Source organism: Bombyx mori, chromosome 1 (assembly GCF_030269925.1).
Source record: "Bombyx mori chromosome 1, ASM3026992v2".
NCBI lineage: Eukaryota > Metazoa > Arthropoda > Insecta > Lepidoptera > Bombycidae > Bombyx > Bombyx mori.
In genome coordinates, this window is record NC_085107.1 from 697,526 (window position 1) to 716,077 (window position 18,552).

At 41.8% G+C, this 18,552-nt stretch overlaps 2 protein-coding genes across 2 annotated transcripts in view; one reads left to right on the forward strand and one right to left on the reverse strand.

The window, feature by feature from the left end:
- Positions 1 to 18,552, reverse strand: part of LOC101740430 (dipeptidase 1) — a 196,358-nt gene that overhangs the window by 43,110 nt on the left and 134,696 nt on the right. The window contains exons 6-7 of the mRNA XM_021352297.2: positions 5,877 to 6,009; positions 2,048 to 2,204 (exon numbers count right to left, since the gene is read on the reverse strand). Of these exons, the coding sequence (XP_021207972.2) occupies positions 2,048 to 2,204; positions 5,877 to 6,009 (290 nt within the window). The remainder of the gene's footprint in view (positions 1 to 2,047; positions 2,205 to 5,876; positions 6,010 to 18,552) is intronic.
- On the forward strand, positions 6,883 to 17,695 carry LOC101743052 (uncharacterized). Its single transcript, XM_004932731.1, has 4 exons — positions 6,883 to 7,081; positions 9,494 to 9,724; positions 16,214 to 16,505; positions 17,174 to 17,695. The coding sequence occupies exons 1-4, from the start codon at positions 6,972 to 6,974 to the stop codon at positions 17,669 to 17,671; spliced, it is 1,131 nt and encodes a 376-aa protein (XP_004932788.1). The 5' UTR covers positions 6,883 to 6,971; the 3' UTR covers positions 17,672 to 17,695.

Here is an 18,552-nt window from a genome sequence, read left to right on the forward strand (position 1 = left end):
TATTGCCTCAAGCAATGCTCTCTTTCATACGTTTGAACTGTAAATTACCTAATGTTTTCCTATCGGCTCTGGGGCTTGTTTCTCAACCGGCAGAAGGCAATGGTGTTGTTAGAATCACAAAAACTGGTCTATTCGTTACTTTTCTTTTGTATTTTGTAGTAAAATTGTGTATTGAGTGAGAGAGACAGCGAAACTGACTTAGCAATAATGAGAAGTAATCATCATCATTATAAATAATTCAGGTAGTATTTAGTGACTTAAATAATTGGCGATATACACATGGAAACGACATCTATCCGGAAAAATGACTAGGAGACTACGCCGCATCATGTGTAGATGTTTTATTTTTTATTTTGATTGCTTAGATGAGTAGACGAGTTCACAGCCCACCTGGTGTCAAGTGGTTACCGTAGCCCATAGACATAAGGACAAAGGTCCTAAGAGTCTCAGTTTCACAATAAAACGGCAGCACCACCCGTCAAACCGAAACACATTACGGTTTCACGTTAGAAATAGGCCAGATTGTGGTACCTACCCGTGCTGTTTACAAGACATCAAAACGCAGGAAGCGATACGCCTAGTGGCGGTTGTTAAAACCCTAATGTAATAATAGCTACAATGAATAAAAATCAAACCATCAAGTCATATCATTTCTAGTGTAGTTAGCAATATTCTGTCCATACATAAAATATGTACATACCTACATATATACAAACCGCGAAACAGTCGTGCTCCAACTTATAGGGTAGAATACTTATTTGTTTCAATTAAGATCTCAAACAAATGATTCTAGATGGATATGGAACGCCCGCTATCTATGGGCTCCGAAAATCATGGCAGCCTAGAAATAACCACCACGTAAATTATCAATTCGTTTGACAACACGATCGAAATAAACAAAACACTACGTTGTTAATGAAGCCGCAGTTTGCTTCCATCTTCGCTCATCACTGAGTCCTAATTCAGTGCTCACGTAACATCGTAGCTTTTATCCGTGTGTCCCGCAGTATAGGGTCCAGCGGGACGGCAAGACGAATTTGGACGGGATTTACTGGCGGTAATTAACGGGCGCTCGTACTCCCGGATGGCGGCCATTTTGGGGACGCTAAAGGTTATTGGCGATTACGGTTTTATGTAGTTAAAGAGGAACGAAGCAGATTGTTCTGAAAGGGTTTGGTGCAGTACCGAGTCTTGTTTGATCCTTGATTTTATGTGAAGGATAGTTTGTTTGAGTACTTCATACAAATTTGTATGTACAAAAATTGAGGAATGTGAAATTTTTCTTTTTTGTTTTGTTTTCCAAGTTTTCAAGGCCTCTGTTTTTTAATTTGATACCGCATGAGCTTAAACGATCAATACAATAAAAAATATTACTATATATTTTACTCGTCACTTAAAAACTGTTGCTTTAATAGTTTTACTAATTTTACTAATTATATGAATATTGTATGAGTGTGTTTATTATTTCTTTTTATGGAATCGCTAATTGCGATCGATTTTATTTTTTAGTCCCCAAGCCTTGAGTTAAGGCTGATAATTTATGTAGCTTGAGTTTTGAATGAGTTAGTGTAAGATACTGCTTTCGCCCATCAATAGATTGTAAGATTATCACACTTTCACACCGTTACTGCCAAATTTCAGCAAACTTTGCTATTGTCGAATAATAGCTTACAGGCATCAAGTATCAAATAGTCATATAAATGATTATTGTAAAAGGAAAAGCTACTTAATTTACTATGTGCTTAAGGATCATTTTTCTGAGCATGTTGTGGGAAACTATCTTTTGGTCCTCTGGGGCACATTAGTTGGATAATTTTGAGGACCGGTTGACTTTTACTGAGTAAAAATAAATCTTTAATATATATTTTTTCCTAGATCAGCGGATGAGCTCGCGTTTCACCCGGTGTCAAGTTACCGGAGCCTATAGACATCAAAAATCTCAAAATATTTTTGACTGTGATGTTGATGAAATCGTCTACAACTTTAGATTTACGATATGCATGTACATACATTTTGAAATGAAGATTTATGGAGTTTATTTACTTACCAGGGTGTGTGGCAGGTGTGAGTGAGGGTCATATACCGAACCCCAAGCTGGTAGTAGCTCCGGAGGACTGCTAGAGAGTTCGCGATAGAGTGACCTCCTTCGATGCCAATCAGGGATGCTATCTTACGTGGGCGAGCACCGTGCGACTGCAAGATATCTATCAACAACAAAAAAACACAAATCACTACACGCACGACTGCTTTGCAGCAAAAATTTACAGATTGGAGGTTTACCCGTGCGGACTCACGATACGCCCTGCCACAAGAAAATACGCAAATTTGCGTGTTTTTTTATTGCTTAGATGTATGGACGAGCTCACAGCCCACCTGGTGTTAAGTGGTTACTGAAGCCCATAGAAATCTACAACGTAAATGCGCCACACACATTGGGATATAAGTTCAAAGGTCTCAGTATAGTTACAACGGCTGCTCCACCCTTCAAACCGAAACGCATTACTGCTTCACAGCAAAAATAGGCAGGGTGTTGGTACCTACCCGCACGGACACTCAAGAGGTCCTACCACCAGTAATTACGCAAACTATAATTTTGCGGGTTTGATTTTTATTGCACGATGTTATTCCTTCACCGTGGAAGTCCATCGTGAACGTTTGTTAAGTACGTATTTTATTAGAAAAATTGGTATTGAGTCATTTTCGAATAATGTTCTGGTAATGAATAAACGATTTTAATGTAGTATCAACGTGTAGTAATGTGTAGTAGTAGTACGATACTAACGTGTTATTTCGGGTTTTATGGATCATAAATATAATTAAAGCTACTTTTACGGTTTAATCTCGTTTTTTGTACTGTCATTATGATATTATTTCCGACAGTTCGAATACTTTACAGCTTTCGTGGTTATGGACGACGAAATCCACGTGTTCACCGATGATCTTTAAATTTTTACACAGCTCATATATCTTTTCTTTAAGAGATTTTATGACCTGGTAACTGAGACCTTTAAGTCGTGTCTTATTTTAATGTATATTCTTAATTAATGAATAATGATGTTATGGAGTGAAATGAAATGAAAATGATTAATTTGAAACATTAATCAACTGGGATGAAATTAAATGAGATGATATGAGATGAAATCTAATCTCAGTAAAATGGTGGTCATTTACTAAGATTTTTCAGTGGACTTTTTGGAGGATCCCGAGAAGTGATGTCCAGCGGCTTTGTTTCATTTTCCCACATTTGTGCACTTTCACAGATATTAAACGGTTAATAAACCACCATTATTACACATTTAAACCCGAAGTAACACTAAATAGACAAAATAAAACAAATCACACAACTTCACTCCACGCGTTCCCGCCAAAAAGTCCAGCTTATTTAACTATCTCTAGATATTCATAATTTTTTAATCCTTGTCATTTAATGTAATAGTAAATCCTGAAAATATGTGTCGTTAGTACATCTTTTTCTAAATAAAAAAATGAAATTCCATTATTTGACAGCTGTCAGATGACATCCCAACTACACTTTGAGCTTCAATAACTAGGTTTCATACTTCAGTTTCAATAACCCACTGAAGTATTAGGTCGATGCAATAACCCGAAGTTATGAAATATTGTGACATTTCTGACATGTGTCACTTAACCTGTCATCGGCCATAGACAAAGGTACAATGGAACATTTCAAAAGGGAAACTGACATTTTATTAAACTATACGTACATATCTTGTTTATTAAAGCACACTCTTTACGTGTCAAAATAAGTGCAGTGATATATTACGTCTATAATATTTTTAAATATTTGGCAAGATATATCTACTTTTATTTTATTTTATTATTTTATAGCTTTTTAGGAACAGAACGAAGAGTTCACCGTTTTGCTTAGTTTTGCAGCGTATTGCTTATTTCAATATGATTTAAGATAGGACTATAGAATTAGTCACCGTTGAACTTTAACACATGAGCTTTTTTATTTATTTCTTAGATGGTTGGACGAGCTCACAGCCCACCTGGTGTTAAGTGGTTACTGGAGCCCATAGACGTTTTAAATGCGCCACCCACCTTGAGATATAAGTTCTAAGGTCTTAGTATAGTTACAACGGCTACCCCACTCTTCGAACCGAAACGCATTACTAACTACGCATACATCATTATAAGAAAGAATATTATTGAAATTTAGTGTTCCCCGGGGCTCACTTGAAGTCTTGAAGTGGAATAACGAAGCTATTCTGACTAATGGATGCTCCAAGTTATTTTCTTTGGGAATACACGCACATCGACTGACGGCGCTTTATTAAAAATAATGGTTTAAAAAATATATTTTTCTAGAAAAGAATTATTAATTATCAGACCATTTATGCTTTTTGAAACATTTATCAATGGAATTTACTTTATATGAGTCGATTTCGTTTAAAACCTTCAGGACGATAATTTGATAAGTGTTATGTTTTTTTTTTGAAATTGAAAATAGGCTATATAACACTAAAACATTAAAGTGATGTAAATATTACGAGTATTTTAAATTATTACGTCTAGTTTATTGAAAGTTTACTAGACATACATATATTTATACATTTGATATATATATATTGAAAATATAAATATATTATAATTTATTGTGAAAAATATTAGGTTAGATACATTTCATAATTAATGGTTAATATAAATGTATCTAATTAATTTGATACGTTAAATTAATAAAGAATTCGCTTAGCTCTATCTAAACAGAACATTTTTTATAATCAAAAAGATTTTTGTAACAATAATTGGCACGTATTATTTAAGCTACATGATTTAGGTAAAATCTTTTAAGCAATAAATATAAATAAATATGAGAAAAGAGCTTTCAATGACAATACATTTAAGGGGTAAACTCAAGTCACGCATCTAATCTGACGCACAAAATATTTTCCTATTATTCCTATGATGAAATTGTTGCTAACAATTTATACTTGCTGAAGGATCGACCAAGTAACTCTATTTTTTCTCATTATTTCTCAATTAGTTTATTCTAAAGTTATTACCTATTATTAACAGCAAAATTTTCGATCATATAATTCATAATCTTTCTCCATGGAATTTCTGCCATTATAATACAATATGTTTCGGCTTTTTAATGTTTGTTCTAGAATCGTTGGGGGCACAAAACATCTAGTACTATTGGGAACGTTGTTGTCAAATAGCAAAAATGGATATTAAAATGACTAGTACTATTGGAAAGGTTCTGGGAAATGGTAGACATATCGTGTCGACTGTAAATGTGCTACAAAGAAGACATGAAGGCAATTAGTAATCAGTTCTATCTACACGAAGTGAAATAACGAATTTAAGAAACATGCAGATCCCTATCAGAGTATTTAAAATGCTGTGTGCTTCTCGTGTTGTATTTTTGATTAGGTAGGATATGTAACGCTGTATTTATGTAATATTTTTGTTTATAGTTGATCGATTTGGTGCTCGACAGCTCTTGGAGTCCATCGACGGCCCGTCGTGAATCTTCCAGTCTCTCTCGAACAACGAAGATATAGTGAAGTAGCTTACAAGTTGATATTTACAAATCACAGTTGTATTGTTGGTAATACGAAGAAGTATTTCATGAATTATTGATTTTGCATTCATTCTGAAATTTGTCGCAATCAATACAGATTAAAAAAAGCTTTTGCGGCTACATTACGGTACCTACTTGCTTACGCTACGGTAGGTAGCGGCTTGGCTCTGCCCTTGCTATTTCTGAAATCCATGGGCGACGGTAACCACTCACTATTACGTGGGCCGTACGATCGTGTAGTAGGCTATGGCAATAAAAATAATATATATTGACTTTAATTTGAATTCTACATTGTGTATTCTATAGTATGATTGGTTATACTAACCAGTTACGGAGGTAGCGAATTGCAACTGCTGAGGGTATTTTTCGACAAGTCGCTTGATGACGTCAATCTGCTCCAGAGTCAGCTGGACGGCGTCTCTGTTTTGGGTACCGCACGGCACGAACGCCGACCAGAACTGTAAGGAATATTAATATCAGAAATTGTGGAACTTCCTCATGCTCCTGCGAGTGGCGAGCTTGTTCAAAACTGCTTTTGTATTTCGATCGTGCACTTAAAATAATTTTCATTCAAAGAACGTTGTCGCTTCGAATATTTTATAGTCTCTGTGGTCACGGCTGACGAAAATTCACTTTACCTAAAAAATTATTATAATCTGAATATTTTTATTTATCTCATTACAGAGAAGTACATAGTACCGTAGGACAAGTGCGAAATCTAATATTTGTAAAAGAGAGAGAAAGAGAGAGAGTATTCTTTATTGTACACCAAAAAACAAATAAACAGTGCCATACATTAAATACGAAAAAAGTACAATTGGCGGTCTTATCGCTAAGAGCGATCTCTTCCAGACAACCATCAGGTGGACAAGAATCATTTGGAACTGAACTTCGCGCGGTGTACCAATCCAGTGAAATGAATCAATTTGAATGAAATGAATCAATTATATCAAATCAATTGTTATCAAATATAATCAATTGTTTGTTCTGCTACAATATGGCATTATAAACAACACGCTCCGTTGGAGCCATGTGCCGGTTTGAACACAAAAACAAATGAATCAATCGTTTAATTAAAAGTTTCACTTCACATTTCGCACCTGAAGCCGGTTCCAGTTAACAGTTTGAACAATAAGCTAAAGCTTTTGTTCGATGCAATTTGCATCGCTTAAATCATTTTGTTTCACAAATAATTTGTGGTATAATTGATTTAGAACGTAGAGATGAGCATAATTTTTTAGTGAATTGAAGATAATATATCCTTACACACTATTCGGTTCAGTGTTACACCGCACTACTGTATTAATTTTTTCTACAAAAAATAACCAGACAGTCTTGTATCCGTATACATATTATAATCTATATTTTTATATAAATTATCATTTAATTTCTATTGAAATCTACGTGGCTTAGAAACAAAATGTCAGGCGACGCTATCGGCATTGTGTTGGATATTGGATCCAAATATACTAAGGCTGGTTTCGCAGGAGAATGTTTCCCAAGAGCAGTCTTTCCGAGCACCGTCGGGAGGTATAGTCATAAACTTCTTTTTATTTCTACAAACTCAGTTTCGTTCAGCAAACATGGCTTAGATGAACACGCTTTGTGTCCACAATCAATTCAAATATGTCATTTGATTTTTTCCAATTTCCACAAATAGCTGATATATTGAGTTAATATGTATAAAGCGTAGGATACCGAATGTTAGTGAATGCAAAAAAGGAAGGGTGTAAACGGAAAGGAAATGGTCAGGGAAAGTGTGACAGCAAAACTAAGTCTGCAGCGTGCAGGTATGAAGAATCAAGTTAATGAGATAAGGAGATAGATATCAGCTATCTCACTTCATCTTATTAAAGTTACGCTTCGGGACGAGGCGAAGGCTACAGTTTCACGACTGAATACCGCATAGGAATTGTATCAAAACTTAGTTTAAAAGTGATAATATCGTATCATAACGCTGTGGAAGGATGTTAGAGAAAAAAAAAGAAACTAAGCATTAATAGATTACTATCGATCGCGTATGTAAAGTGCCTCTTGCCTCTGTGACGCTCCATTGATTAAGTCTACAATTTCTTTCGGGGTATTTCCATTGCGTTGAAAACTTCACATCACATTGCTGGTATAGTCGGATCGGTCAGTAGTAGCTTTTCGTATCTATAATAAAATACCAGCAATGTAATTCGTACTACAGATATTTAATATTAGGTTGTACTGAATGAGTAAAAATTTTTTTATTGCTTAGATGGGTGGACGAGCTCTCAGCCCATCTGGTGTTAAGTGGTTACTGGATCACATAGACATCTACGACGTAAAAGCGCCACTCACCTTGAGATATAAGTTCTAAGGTCTCAAGTATAGTTACAACGGCTGCCTAACCCTTCAAACCGAAACGCATTACTGCTTCACGGCAGAAATAAGCATGATTGATGGTACCCGCGCGGACTCACAAGATGTCCTACCACGTTCGCCGATCATTGTCAACACTGTTAGTAATGAAGTCGTATTTACACATTGATGCCCGTACAATGCAATTACGGCACGACTCAAATGCCACTCGACCGACCGACCTCGGAGTGAATATTCAATTAATTACTGGTAACTAATAGTTCCGAAACTGCATTCCGTCCATGTTCAGTTTAATTGGAAATACCTAGTCATTTACTGTGGATATTCCTCGAGATTCTATGCCTTCTACCTCAAGTCGGTAGGTGTGGGTGGTTCTGACTTTAAATTCTGGCAACCACTAAATATCAAGTAGGCCATAGGTTCATCACCATCACACTTTTTACTGGTGGTAGGTCTGCACGGGTAGGTACCCACTATCCCGCCTATTTCTGCCGTGAAGCAGTAATGCGTTTCAGTTTGAAGGGTGGGGCAGCTGTTGTAACTATACTGAGACCTTAGAACTTATATCTTAAGGTGGGTGGCGCATTTACGTTGTAGATGTCTATGGGCTCCAGTAACCACTTAACACCAGGTGGGCTGTGAGCTCGTCCACCCATCTAAGCAATAAAAAACACACACACACACACACACACACTTGAAATGGTAACGCATATCTGCATCGCAGTAGATATAAGAATAATTTTGGTATTAACGCAGGCGATCTCACGATACGCAAATTATAAACATTCGCGGATGTTATGAACCCATGTTAATAATATATTTCTTTAGAAAATGTTGTACCAGCCTGCGGGATTTGAATACTGGCATAATCGTCCGGCCGGGACAATGCGTAAAATATTCTATTCAAATAAAAAGTCTTTGAGAAAAAAAACTTTGTGTGAAAATAATACAGTTCTTGTAATGAATTCGATTTGTCGGATTGTCGCGTTTGATTTGCTCTCATGACGTCATCGATAGTTACTTGCTCGGATTAGATCGTCGATGAAATGAGATTGTTTTTATGTAATTCGTTTAAGTCGTAAATTTTCTCTGATTTTTATTATTATTGGTTTAGTTTTTGTTATCGGCCTTAGTGTTAGAGGTTGTCAGAGGTCATAGGTACCAAAAGCATGCCCCTAACTTGAGACACAAGCCGTATCTCTGGTATGAGGTTTCTTTATCTATACATATAAATAAAATTGGTGTGTCTGTTTGTAATATTGAAATAGCCGCTTTTTACTACATGCATATGAATATATATATACGGCACATACACCAAAATAACATTTTTTACAACTTTTGTCTGTCTGTCTGTTTGTTTGTTCCGGCTAATCTCTGGAACTGTTGGACCGATTTTGACGGGACTTTCACTGATAGGTAACCGATGATATAAGGAGTATCTTAAGCTACTTTTTTAGACTAGCGTCACCCGCGGTATGACAATAATCGCGGTTACATCGCGGGACTCAGCTATCAATAATAAAATTGAATGTTTCCGAAGCGAAGCGAGGGCGGGTCGCCAGTAAAGAATATAATATAGAATTTTTATTTTTTCAGATTTCGTCAATCAGGTCTCGTTGACGGATTCCCAGAGGTCTACTGTGGAAATGAAGCTATTCAAAAAAGAGGAATTTCTCACCTCACTTGGCCGGTAAGCAAAGGGCTGATTCAAGATTGGGATGAGATGGAGAAGCTTTGGCATCACATTTTCTATAAAGGCCTACTTATACCTCCAGAAGCTTGCAGTGTCGTGCACTCGATCCATCCTTTATGCCCAAGGAAGCACCAGTGAGTCACTAGTCGATAATTGGTAGTAGTGATAGATCGGCATGTCTCGGAACATCAAAGTGAAACTTGACCGTGCTCATCACATAGACCTTCATACTTCAATGGCTCATCAACGATAAAGTTGACAAGCTTTGACTTGACGGATGAGAAATTAATGCTTGTCATTAGATTTCAATACACAAATTTTGCCATCAAAAGGTAATCATCGATTCCCGGAATGTTAGATTAACGCAAATGCATGTTTATGTCTTTACAAATTTTCACTTTACATTATTTGCATTTTCACTTTACATTATTTGCATTTTCACTTTACATTATTTGCATTTTCACTTTACATTATTTGCATTTTCACTTTACATTATTTGCATTTTCACTTTACATTATTTGCATTTTCACTTTACATTATTTGCATTTTCACTTTACATTATTTGCATTTTCACTTTACATTATTTGCATTTTCACTTTACATTATTTGCATTTTCACTTTACATTATTTGCATTTTCACTTTACATTATTTGCATTTTCACTTTACATTATTTGCATTTTCACTTTACATTATTTGCATTTTCACTTTACATTATTTGCATTTTCACTTTACATTATTTACAGTGCATCGAAATAATGTTTGTTGCCTTTGTAGTGTTCAGTTTAATCTCTCGTTTTTATTTTGTTTAAATTTTTATATCCGTAGTTTTGAATCCGTAGTTTTCGTTGTTATCCCAAGTCAGAAATTGCCTTTTATGCCAAATATGGTCTTTTTGATATGATGATAATACAATAATGTCGCCCTAATATCGTCACTAGTATCATCAACAAATTGCTATTTATGCGTATTTTTTTAAGTTATTAAACTACATTTATTTTAATATATTTTTATTGCCCTTGTAGGCAGACGAGTATACGGCCCACCTGGTGGTGAGTTGTTACCGTCGCCCATAGACTTCATCAATACCAGGGGCAGAGCCAAACCATTGCCTACCGAAATTATATATTTAACTTTAACGCTTATTTGCAAACAAAATCATTCTCGCTCACGACTCGGTCGTGCGCGGACGTGCTTTCCGATCCGTGGCCCGCTTGCGAGCCGCGTCTCTGAACTCACAGTTGTGCTCGACAGTGTAGTGACCGTGAATACATCGTGCGTACAATTCGGTAGTGCGGACGTGCCGATCCGTTGGTCGCTTGCGATCTGCGTATCGAGGTCCATTTTTGTGCGCTAAAGTTTTGTAACCGCGAACCCACCCTTACCAACTGCCTTTTTCAAGGCAACCAATCGCTACGTTCAGCTTCCTGTGGCACTCACAGGCTAGCGATTTCCTAACCCTTCCCAAAAACAACAGTCTTTTTCAAGACTAGACCCCCGCTCGCGATTCTGCCTGCTGTAGCACTATACAGCCCGAGCGGGTTCCTTTCCTTTTCCCCGCCGATTGCCGTTTTCACGGCATAGGCATTCCCCCCCCCTGCTCCTTGCTGTCCTGCAGCACAGGGGGGTTACAAATCCTATCCGGGGCCTCGCCTTTCGGCGAGTTCAACAAAAGTCCCGGGGCCGCCCCCCCCGGGCAAGAAGACAGCAAGATGAGTGAAGATTGTATCAGTGAAAGTGCTAGTGACATTGTCGGGTTCCTCCGGGATAGGTACCCGTCAATTAGGGCCGAGTACTTAGCGTATAGGGCCTCCCGTGGCAATCCCTCCCCCCCCGCGTCCGTCGCCGCGTATTTCAACCGTGCCTCGGAGGCACGCCGCGCGCCCCCCGCCGCCGCGTTAAGTTCGAGCGCACGTTCCAACGATGCGACTCACGAAGCGCCTAGCGCTACCCCCACCCCCGCGCCCGCGTCGGTTACGTCATCACGCGCTACGTCCGCCGCGACCTCGATCATTTCAAGTTCAGGCTCCGATACCGAATCGGAGATGGATTTCGAATCCGCGTCAAGCCCTCAGCCTGGAACTTCGGATGGGTTCCAAACCGTAACGCGCGGTAAAAAGCGTACTCGCGCCGTGGAGTCCCGGAGCTCCACGACGAAGCAGACAAAATCCGCGACCGCCTCCCGCCCGCAGGTAGTCGTGACACCGGAGTCGGACTCCGCTCGCCGCGTAACCCCGCCGCCGCGTCCCAAGCCCGCGCCCGCTCCTAAAGCAGCTGCCCCGCCCCCGCTGATTCTCCAGGAAAAAACTGCGTGGAACCGCGTTTCCCAGGCCCTTCAGGCAAATAAAATTAATTATACCCATGCGCGTAACGTCGCGCATGGGATTCAGATAAAGGTCGCAACGCCGGGCGACCATAGGGCCCTCTCAGCATACCTCCGAAAGGAGAACATAGGTTTCCACACCTATGCTCTTCAGGAGGACCGCGAGCTCCGCGTAGTGATACGCGGAGTCCCTAAAGAACTCGACATCGACTACATAAAGGAGGATCTGACCGCTCAGGCCCTCCCGATAGTTAGTGTGCACCGGATGCACAGCGGGCGGGGCAAACAGCCCTATAATATGATACTCGTGGCGTTAGAACCCACCCCGGAGGCCAAAAAGAAGATCGCATGTCTCACGACAATTTGCGGCCTATCCGGGATCTCAATCGAAGCCCCCCACAAGCGTGGCACTCCCGGGCAGTGCTACAGATGTCAGCTTTACGGCCACTCGGCTCGTAATTGCCACGCGCGCCCCCGCTGCGTAAAGTGCCTCGGCGACCACGCCACACTAGATTGCTCGCGTGTTAGGGAAACCGCGACCGAACCCCCAAGCTGTGTCCTATGCCTTAAGCAAGGGCACCCCGCGAACTACCGTGGATGTCCTAGGGCTCCGCGCAAGCGTTCAACCCTCCCAGCTCCGCGAACCGTCGGCCCAAAGACTTCGGCACCCTCAGTGCCGAAACCTGCCTTCGTGCCGGCTGCAGTTCCCACGGTTTCAGCGTGGAAAAAGCCGCTGCCGTATACGAAGGCGGGAACACAAACCGCACCCCCGCCCCCGCTCGCGACACGCCCCGCGCCTCAGCCCCTGCTCGCACCTCGCCCCGCGCCCGCGTTCCGTCCCCCGCAACCCTCTGCCGCCAACGACTTCGCGCTCGTGCGCGACTTCGTCACCGCGGTGAACTTCGACCGTCTGCGATCGTTCGCTGACGCTATCCGTAGGTCGACAACCCCCGAACAGCGGCTCGCGGCCGCGTTCGATCACATGGACGTTTATGAGTCCGTGTCGCGTACGTTATAAAATCTTTACCGGTAATCAATGGCGCAAAAAGGTAGAGAAAAACCGTATTCCCTTACGTTAGCATTCTACAATGCTAACGGACTCGCGCGGCAACGCGATCAAATTTTCGAATTCCTCCGCGATAATCTTGTAGATATTCTATTAGTGCAGGAAACCTGTCTGAAGCCCTCGCGTCGCGACCCGAAAGTCGCGAATTACGTCATGGTTAGGAATGACAGACTCACCGCCTCCAAAGGCGGGACTGCCATTTACTATAGGCGGGCCCTGCACGTTGTCCCTCTCGATACTCCCTCGCTCTCACATATCGAGGCGTCAGTGTGCCGTATCTCGCTGACGGGACACCAGCCGATCGTCATCGCATCCGTTTATCTCCCCCCGGACAAGCCCCTTCTGAGCAGTGACATCGAGTCACTGTTCGGCATGGGAGACTCCGTCATCCTGGCAGGCGATTTAAATTGCCACCACACTAGGTGGAACTGCCATCGTACTAACGTTAACGGTAGGCGTCTCGACGCGTTTATAGACGACCTCACCTTTGAAATAGTCGGTCCCCCAACTCCAACATGTTATCCGTATAACATCGCGCTCCGTCCGAGCACTATAGACCTGGCATTGCTTAGGAACGTAACTCTGCGCTTGCGTTCCATCGAAGCAATGTCAGAGCTCGACTCAGACCACCGACCTGTCGTTATGCAGCTCGGTCGCCCCCACAACCCAGTCACTGTTACGAGGACCATGGTGGATTGGAATAAGCTGGGCACGTGCCTAGCCGACACCGCTCCGCCAATCCTCCCTTACGGCCCGGATTCGAATCTATCCCCCGAGGACACCGTCGAATCCATAAACATCATTACCGATCACATATCTTCCGCGATCATTAGATCTTCTAAAGAAGTCGATGTGGAGGACAGCTTCCACCGCATCAGACTGTCCCCCGATCTTAGGAATCTCTTAAGAGTTAGGAACGCGGCAATCCGGGCCTACGATCGTCTTCCCACGCATTCAAACCGGATTCGGATGCGTCGTCTACAACGCGAAGTCCACTCCCGCTTAAGCGACGCGCGTAACGATAATTGGCATAGTTATTTAGAACAACTCGCGCCCTCCCACCAAGCATACTGGCGACTAGCTAGGACTCTCAAATCCGAAACTACCGCTACTATGCCTCCCCTCGTACGCCCTTCAGGCCAACCACCGGCATTCGATGACGATGACAAGGCTGAGCTGCTGGCCGATGCACTGCAAGAGCAGTGCACCACCAGCACTCAACACGCGGACCCCGAACACACCGAGTTAGTCGACAGGGAGGTCGAGCGCAGAGCTTCCCTGCCGCCCTCGGACGCGTTACCCCCCATTACCACGGACGAAGTTAGAGACGCGATCCACAACCTACAACCTAGGAAGGCACCCGGCTCCGACGGCATCCACAACCGCGCGCTTAAACTCTTGCCAGTCCAACTGATAGCAATGTTGGCTACAATTTTAAATGCCGCTATGACGCACTGCATCTTTCCCGCGGTGTGGAAAGAAGCGGACGTTATCGGTATACATAAGCCGGGCAAACCGACAAACGAAACTTCTAGTTACCGTCCGATTAGTCTCCTCTCGACGATAGGAAAAATTTACGAACGGCTCCTTAGGAAACGCCTCTGGGATTTTGTTACCGCGAACAAAATTCTCATAGACGAACAGTTCGGATTCCGCTCAAAACACTCGTGCGTACAACAAGTGCACCGCCTCACGGAGCACATTCTGATAGGACTAAATAGGCGTAAACAAATCCCGACCGGCGCCCTCTTCTTCGACATCGCGAAGGCGTTCGACAAAGTCTGGCACAACGGTTTAATTTATAAACTATACAACATGGGGGTGCCAGACAGACTCGTGCTCATCATACGAGACTTCTTGTCGAACCGTTCGTTTCGATATCGAGTAGAGGGAACTCGTTCTCGTCCCCGTCAACTGACCGCCGGAGTCCCGCAAGGCTCCGCGCTCTCCCCGCTATTATTTAGTTTGTATATCAATGATATACCCCGGTCTCCGGAGACCCATCTAGCGCTCTTCGCCGATGACACGGCTATCTACTACTCGTGTAGGAAGATGTCGCTGCTTCATCGGCGACTCCAGATCGCAGTAGCCACCCTGGGACAGTGGTTCCGGAAGTGGCGAATAGACATCAACCCCACGAAAAGCGCAGCGGTGCTCTTCAAAAGGGGTCGCCCTCCGAACATCACTTCGAGCATCCCACTCCGTAGTAGGCGCGCAAACACCTCCGCCGTTAGTCCCATCACTCTCTTTGGCCAGCCCATTCCGTGGGTCTCGAAGGTCAAATATCTAGGCGTCACCCTCGACAGAGGGATGACATTCCGTCCCCATATAAAAACGGTACGCGACCGCGCCGCGTTTATTCTAGGACGACTCTATCCAATGCTTTGTAGTCGAAGCAAACTGTCCCTCCGTAATAAGGTAACTCTCTACAAAACTTGTATACGCCCCGTCATGACGTATGCAAGCGTAGTGTTCGCTCACGCAGCCCGCACCAACTTGAAATCCCTTCAGGTTATTCAATCACGATTCTGCAGGATAGCCGTCGGAGCGCCTTGGTTCCTTAGGAATGTGGATCTCCACGACGACCTGGAGCTCGACTCTTTTAGTAAGTATCTACAGTCGGCATCGCTGCGCCATTTTGAGAAGGCGGCACGACATGAGAACCCTCTCATCGTAGCCGCTGGAAATTACATACCCGACCCAGTAGACCGAATGGTAAACCGTCGACGTCGCCCAAAGCACGTCATTACGGATCCTCCTGATCCATTAACGGTGCTTTTAGGCACCACAAGCACCGGTCACCGTCCTCGTCGAACCCGTCGCTTGCGACGAAGGGCTCGACGAGCGAACTAACCCATAGACACAGCCCACTGAGTTTCTCGCCGGATCTTCTCAGTGGGTCGCGTTTCCGATCCGGTGGTAGATTCTGCGAAGCACTGCTCTTGCTAGGGTCAGTGTTAGCAACTCTCCGGTTGAGCCCCGCGAGCTCACCTACTAACGTTAGGGTGAAGCTGAAATAGCCTCTCAAGGCTATCAGCATAGGTAGGGAAAAAAAAAAAAAAAAAATTTGCAAACAGAACCAATAGTTTTAAGATAGCGTTTTAAATTACACTATCGTCGCAAAAAGTGTCAACTTCTCTAATAAAATTAGGGCACTTTTATTTCAAAGGGCTTGTGAATGAAAATATACGTACGCAGTTAATGTAGTTTTAAGTAGTTAATTAACTATCTTTCAGAGAAAAAATAACAGAAATACTCTTCGAATCATTCACAATCAACTCTCTGTACTTGGCAAGAATGCAGGCTTTAGCTCTGTTTGCAAGCGGTCGGACTACGGGAGTTGTTTGGGAGAGCGGGTACTCATGCTCATACGCAGCCCCAGTCTTTGAAGGATTTCCATTAAGGAATGCCACGTTTATGTCACCGGTCGACGGAGAAACTTTATCTGGACATTTACAAAAATTACTGGCGACTGTAGGCTATTCTTTCACAACTAAAGCGGATAATGACATTTTGGATCAAATTAAGGTATCGTATTTATGTTATTCTTCAATAGTTCGTGTTAAGATCAAAATTACGTTTATTATTGTTAGATTTTTACTTAAAGTGTGTAGTTTTAAATCAATTTTGAAAATTTCTGAAGAAAAGCAATTATTGTTCGATTCGAATTCCTATTTTCCTTGTAATTTTTCAATAATGTCTGCTCGTGGTTGTCGAAACATTTTTTCGTAGCCTGTCTTATAATAAACACCTGTAATCCAATTTCGCTCGCTTCTCTTAAATATCGTAACAAAAAGTCTGTTGCCTGGGGCTATGAATTTTTGATTGAGCTATGAATAAAATTAACGTTTTAGAATAAGATTTTGATAAAGGTATTTATTTTTAAATTAGGAACTGGTGGTAGGACCTCTTGTGAGTCCGCACGGGTGGGTACTACCACCCTGCTTATTGCTGCCGTGAAGCAGTAATGCGTTTCGGTTTGAAGGGTGGGGCAGCCGTTGTAACTATACTTAAGATCTTAGAACTTATATCTCAAGGTGGGTGGCGCATTTACGTCCTAAATGTCTATGGGCTCTAGTAACCACTTAACACCAGGTGGGCTGAGAGCCCGTCCACTCATCTAAGCAATGATAAAAAAAAAAAGGGTAGGTCGAATTAAATGTAAGCTAGTCCCAGATACATTATTATATTTTCAGTCTGATAAATGCTACGTGGCGTTAGACTACGATGATGAAGTGGAATCGGGAAAGTGCTCTGGAGATGATAAACACGTTTACACGTTACCGGATGGACAGGAAATATTTTTAGGGCCAGAACGTTTTCAATGTCCAGAGTTGATGTTCCGGCCGAATCTGGGTGGGCTCCAATGTCCGAGTTTGGTGGATTTGTTATGCAAAAGTATCGAGAATTGTGATTTGGATTACCAGCGTGCTTTCTACGAGAATGTTGTGATTGCTGGTGGATCCACTATGTTTCCTGGAATTGTGGATCGGCTACAATTAGAACTGACGAAGAAGTTGTTGAAACGCTCGGAGAATTGGAAGGTTCTCGTCGACGCCATGACAACTAGGCAGTTTGCTGTATGGAACGGTGGATCCATTATGGCCTCTCTGAGTACTATGAACGGTTTTTTGTTGAGTAAAGAAGAATACGAAGATAACGGTTCTGACAGAGTCAAGCATCTATTTTTTTGATAATAAAATTGGCTTAGAAACCAATTTTGTTTCTTTTATTTCATTATCATAGGTAATAATAGTAGCGTGACGTAATTCTTTGGTACAAATGTTTCAAATTCGAATATTGAAGTATCATTTCTGTTCAAAATAAAATCTATTATAATTTATTTTTATTGCCCTTGTAAGCTGGCGGGCATACGGCCCACCTGATGGTGAGTGGTTACCGTCGCCCATGGACTTCAGCAATGCCAGGGGCAGAACCAAGCCGCTGCCTACCGCTTAATACTCTCCACAAGCCTCGTTTTTTTAACCACTGGTCACGTTCTCCACAATTTAAGATTAATAATATTCTAGTAATCGACCTTCTGATCGGAGTTTACTAAGTAGGTTTACTAGTCTAAGAGAGACTACCTAATTTCAATAAACAAAAATTCCTAATTCCCGATAGTATGTTTTTGGAAAAGGAACTTGGTATTTTCTTCGGATTTTGCGGGTCTTAGACTACTTTTACGGTTTAGTGTCGCGTTTTGTACTGTTTATATAATATTGTTTATGACAGTTCGAATAATTTATAGTTGTCGTGGTCTTGGATGACTTAGCTGTTATTCGTCGTTACTTGCCTTTTGTGCGGACTACCCTCTTGGAATACTACTTGGAAATAATATTATGATAATAAAATTGGAGATTAAACCGTAAAAATCACTACCTTTATATAATTTTAATTACTTTCACTTTAATCAGAAATCGGATCGAATAGGAGCAGATTTTTTTTTGTTGCTTAGGTGGGTTAGACGAGCTCACAGCCCATATGGTGTTACGTAGTTACTGGATCCCATAGACATCTGCAACGTAAATGCGCCACCCACCTTGCGATATCACTTCTAAGGTCTCAGTATAGT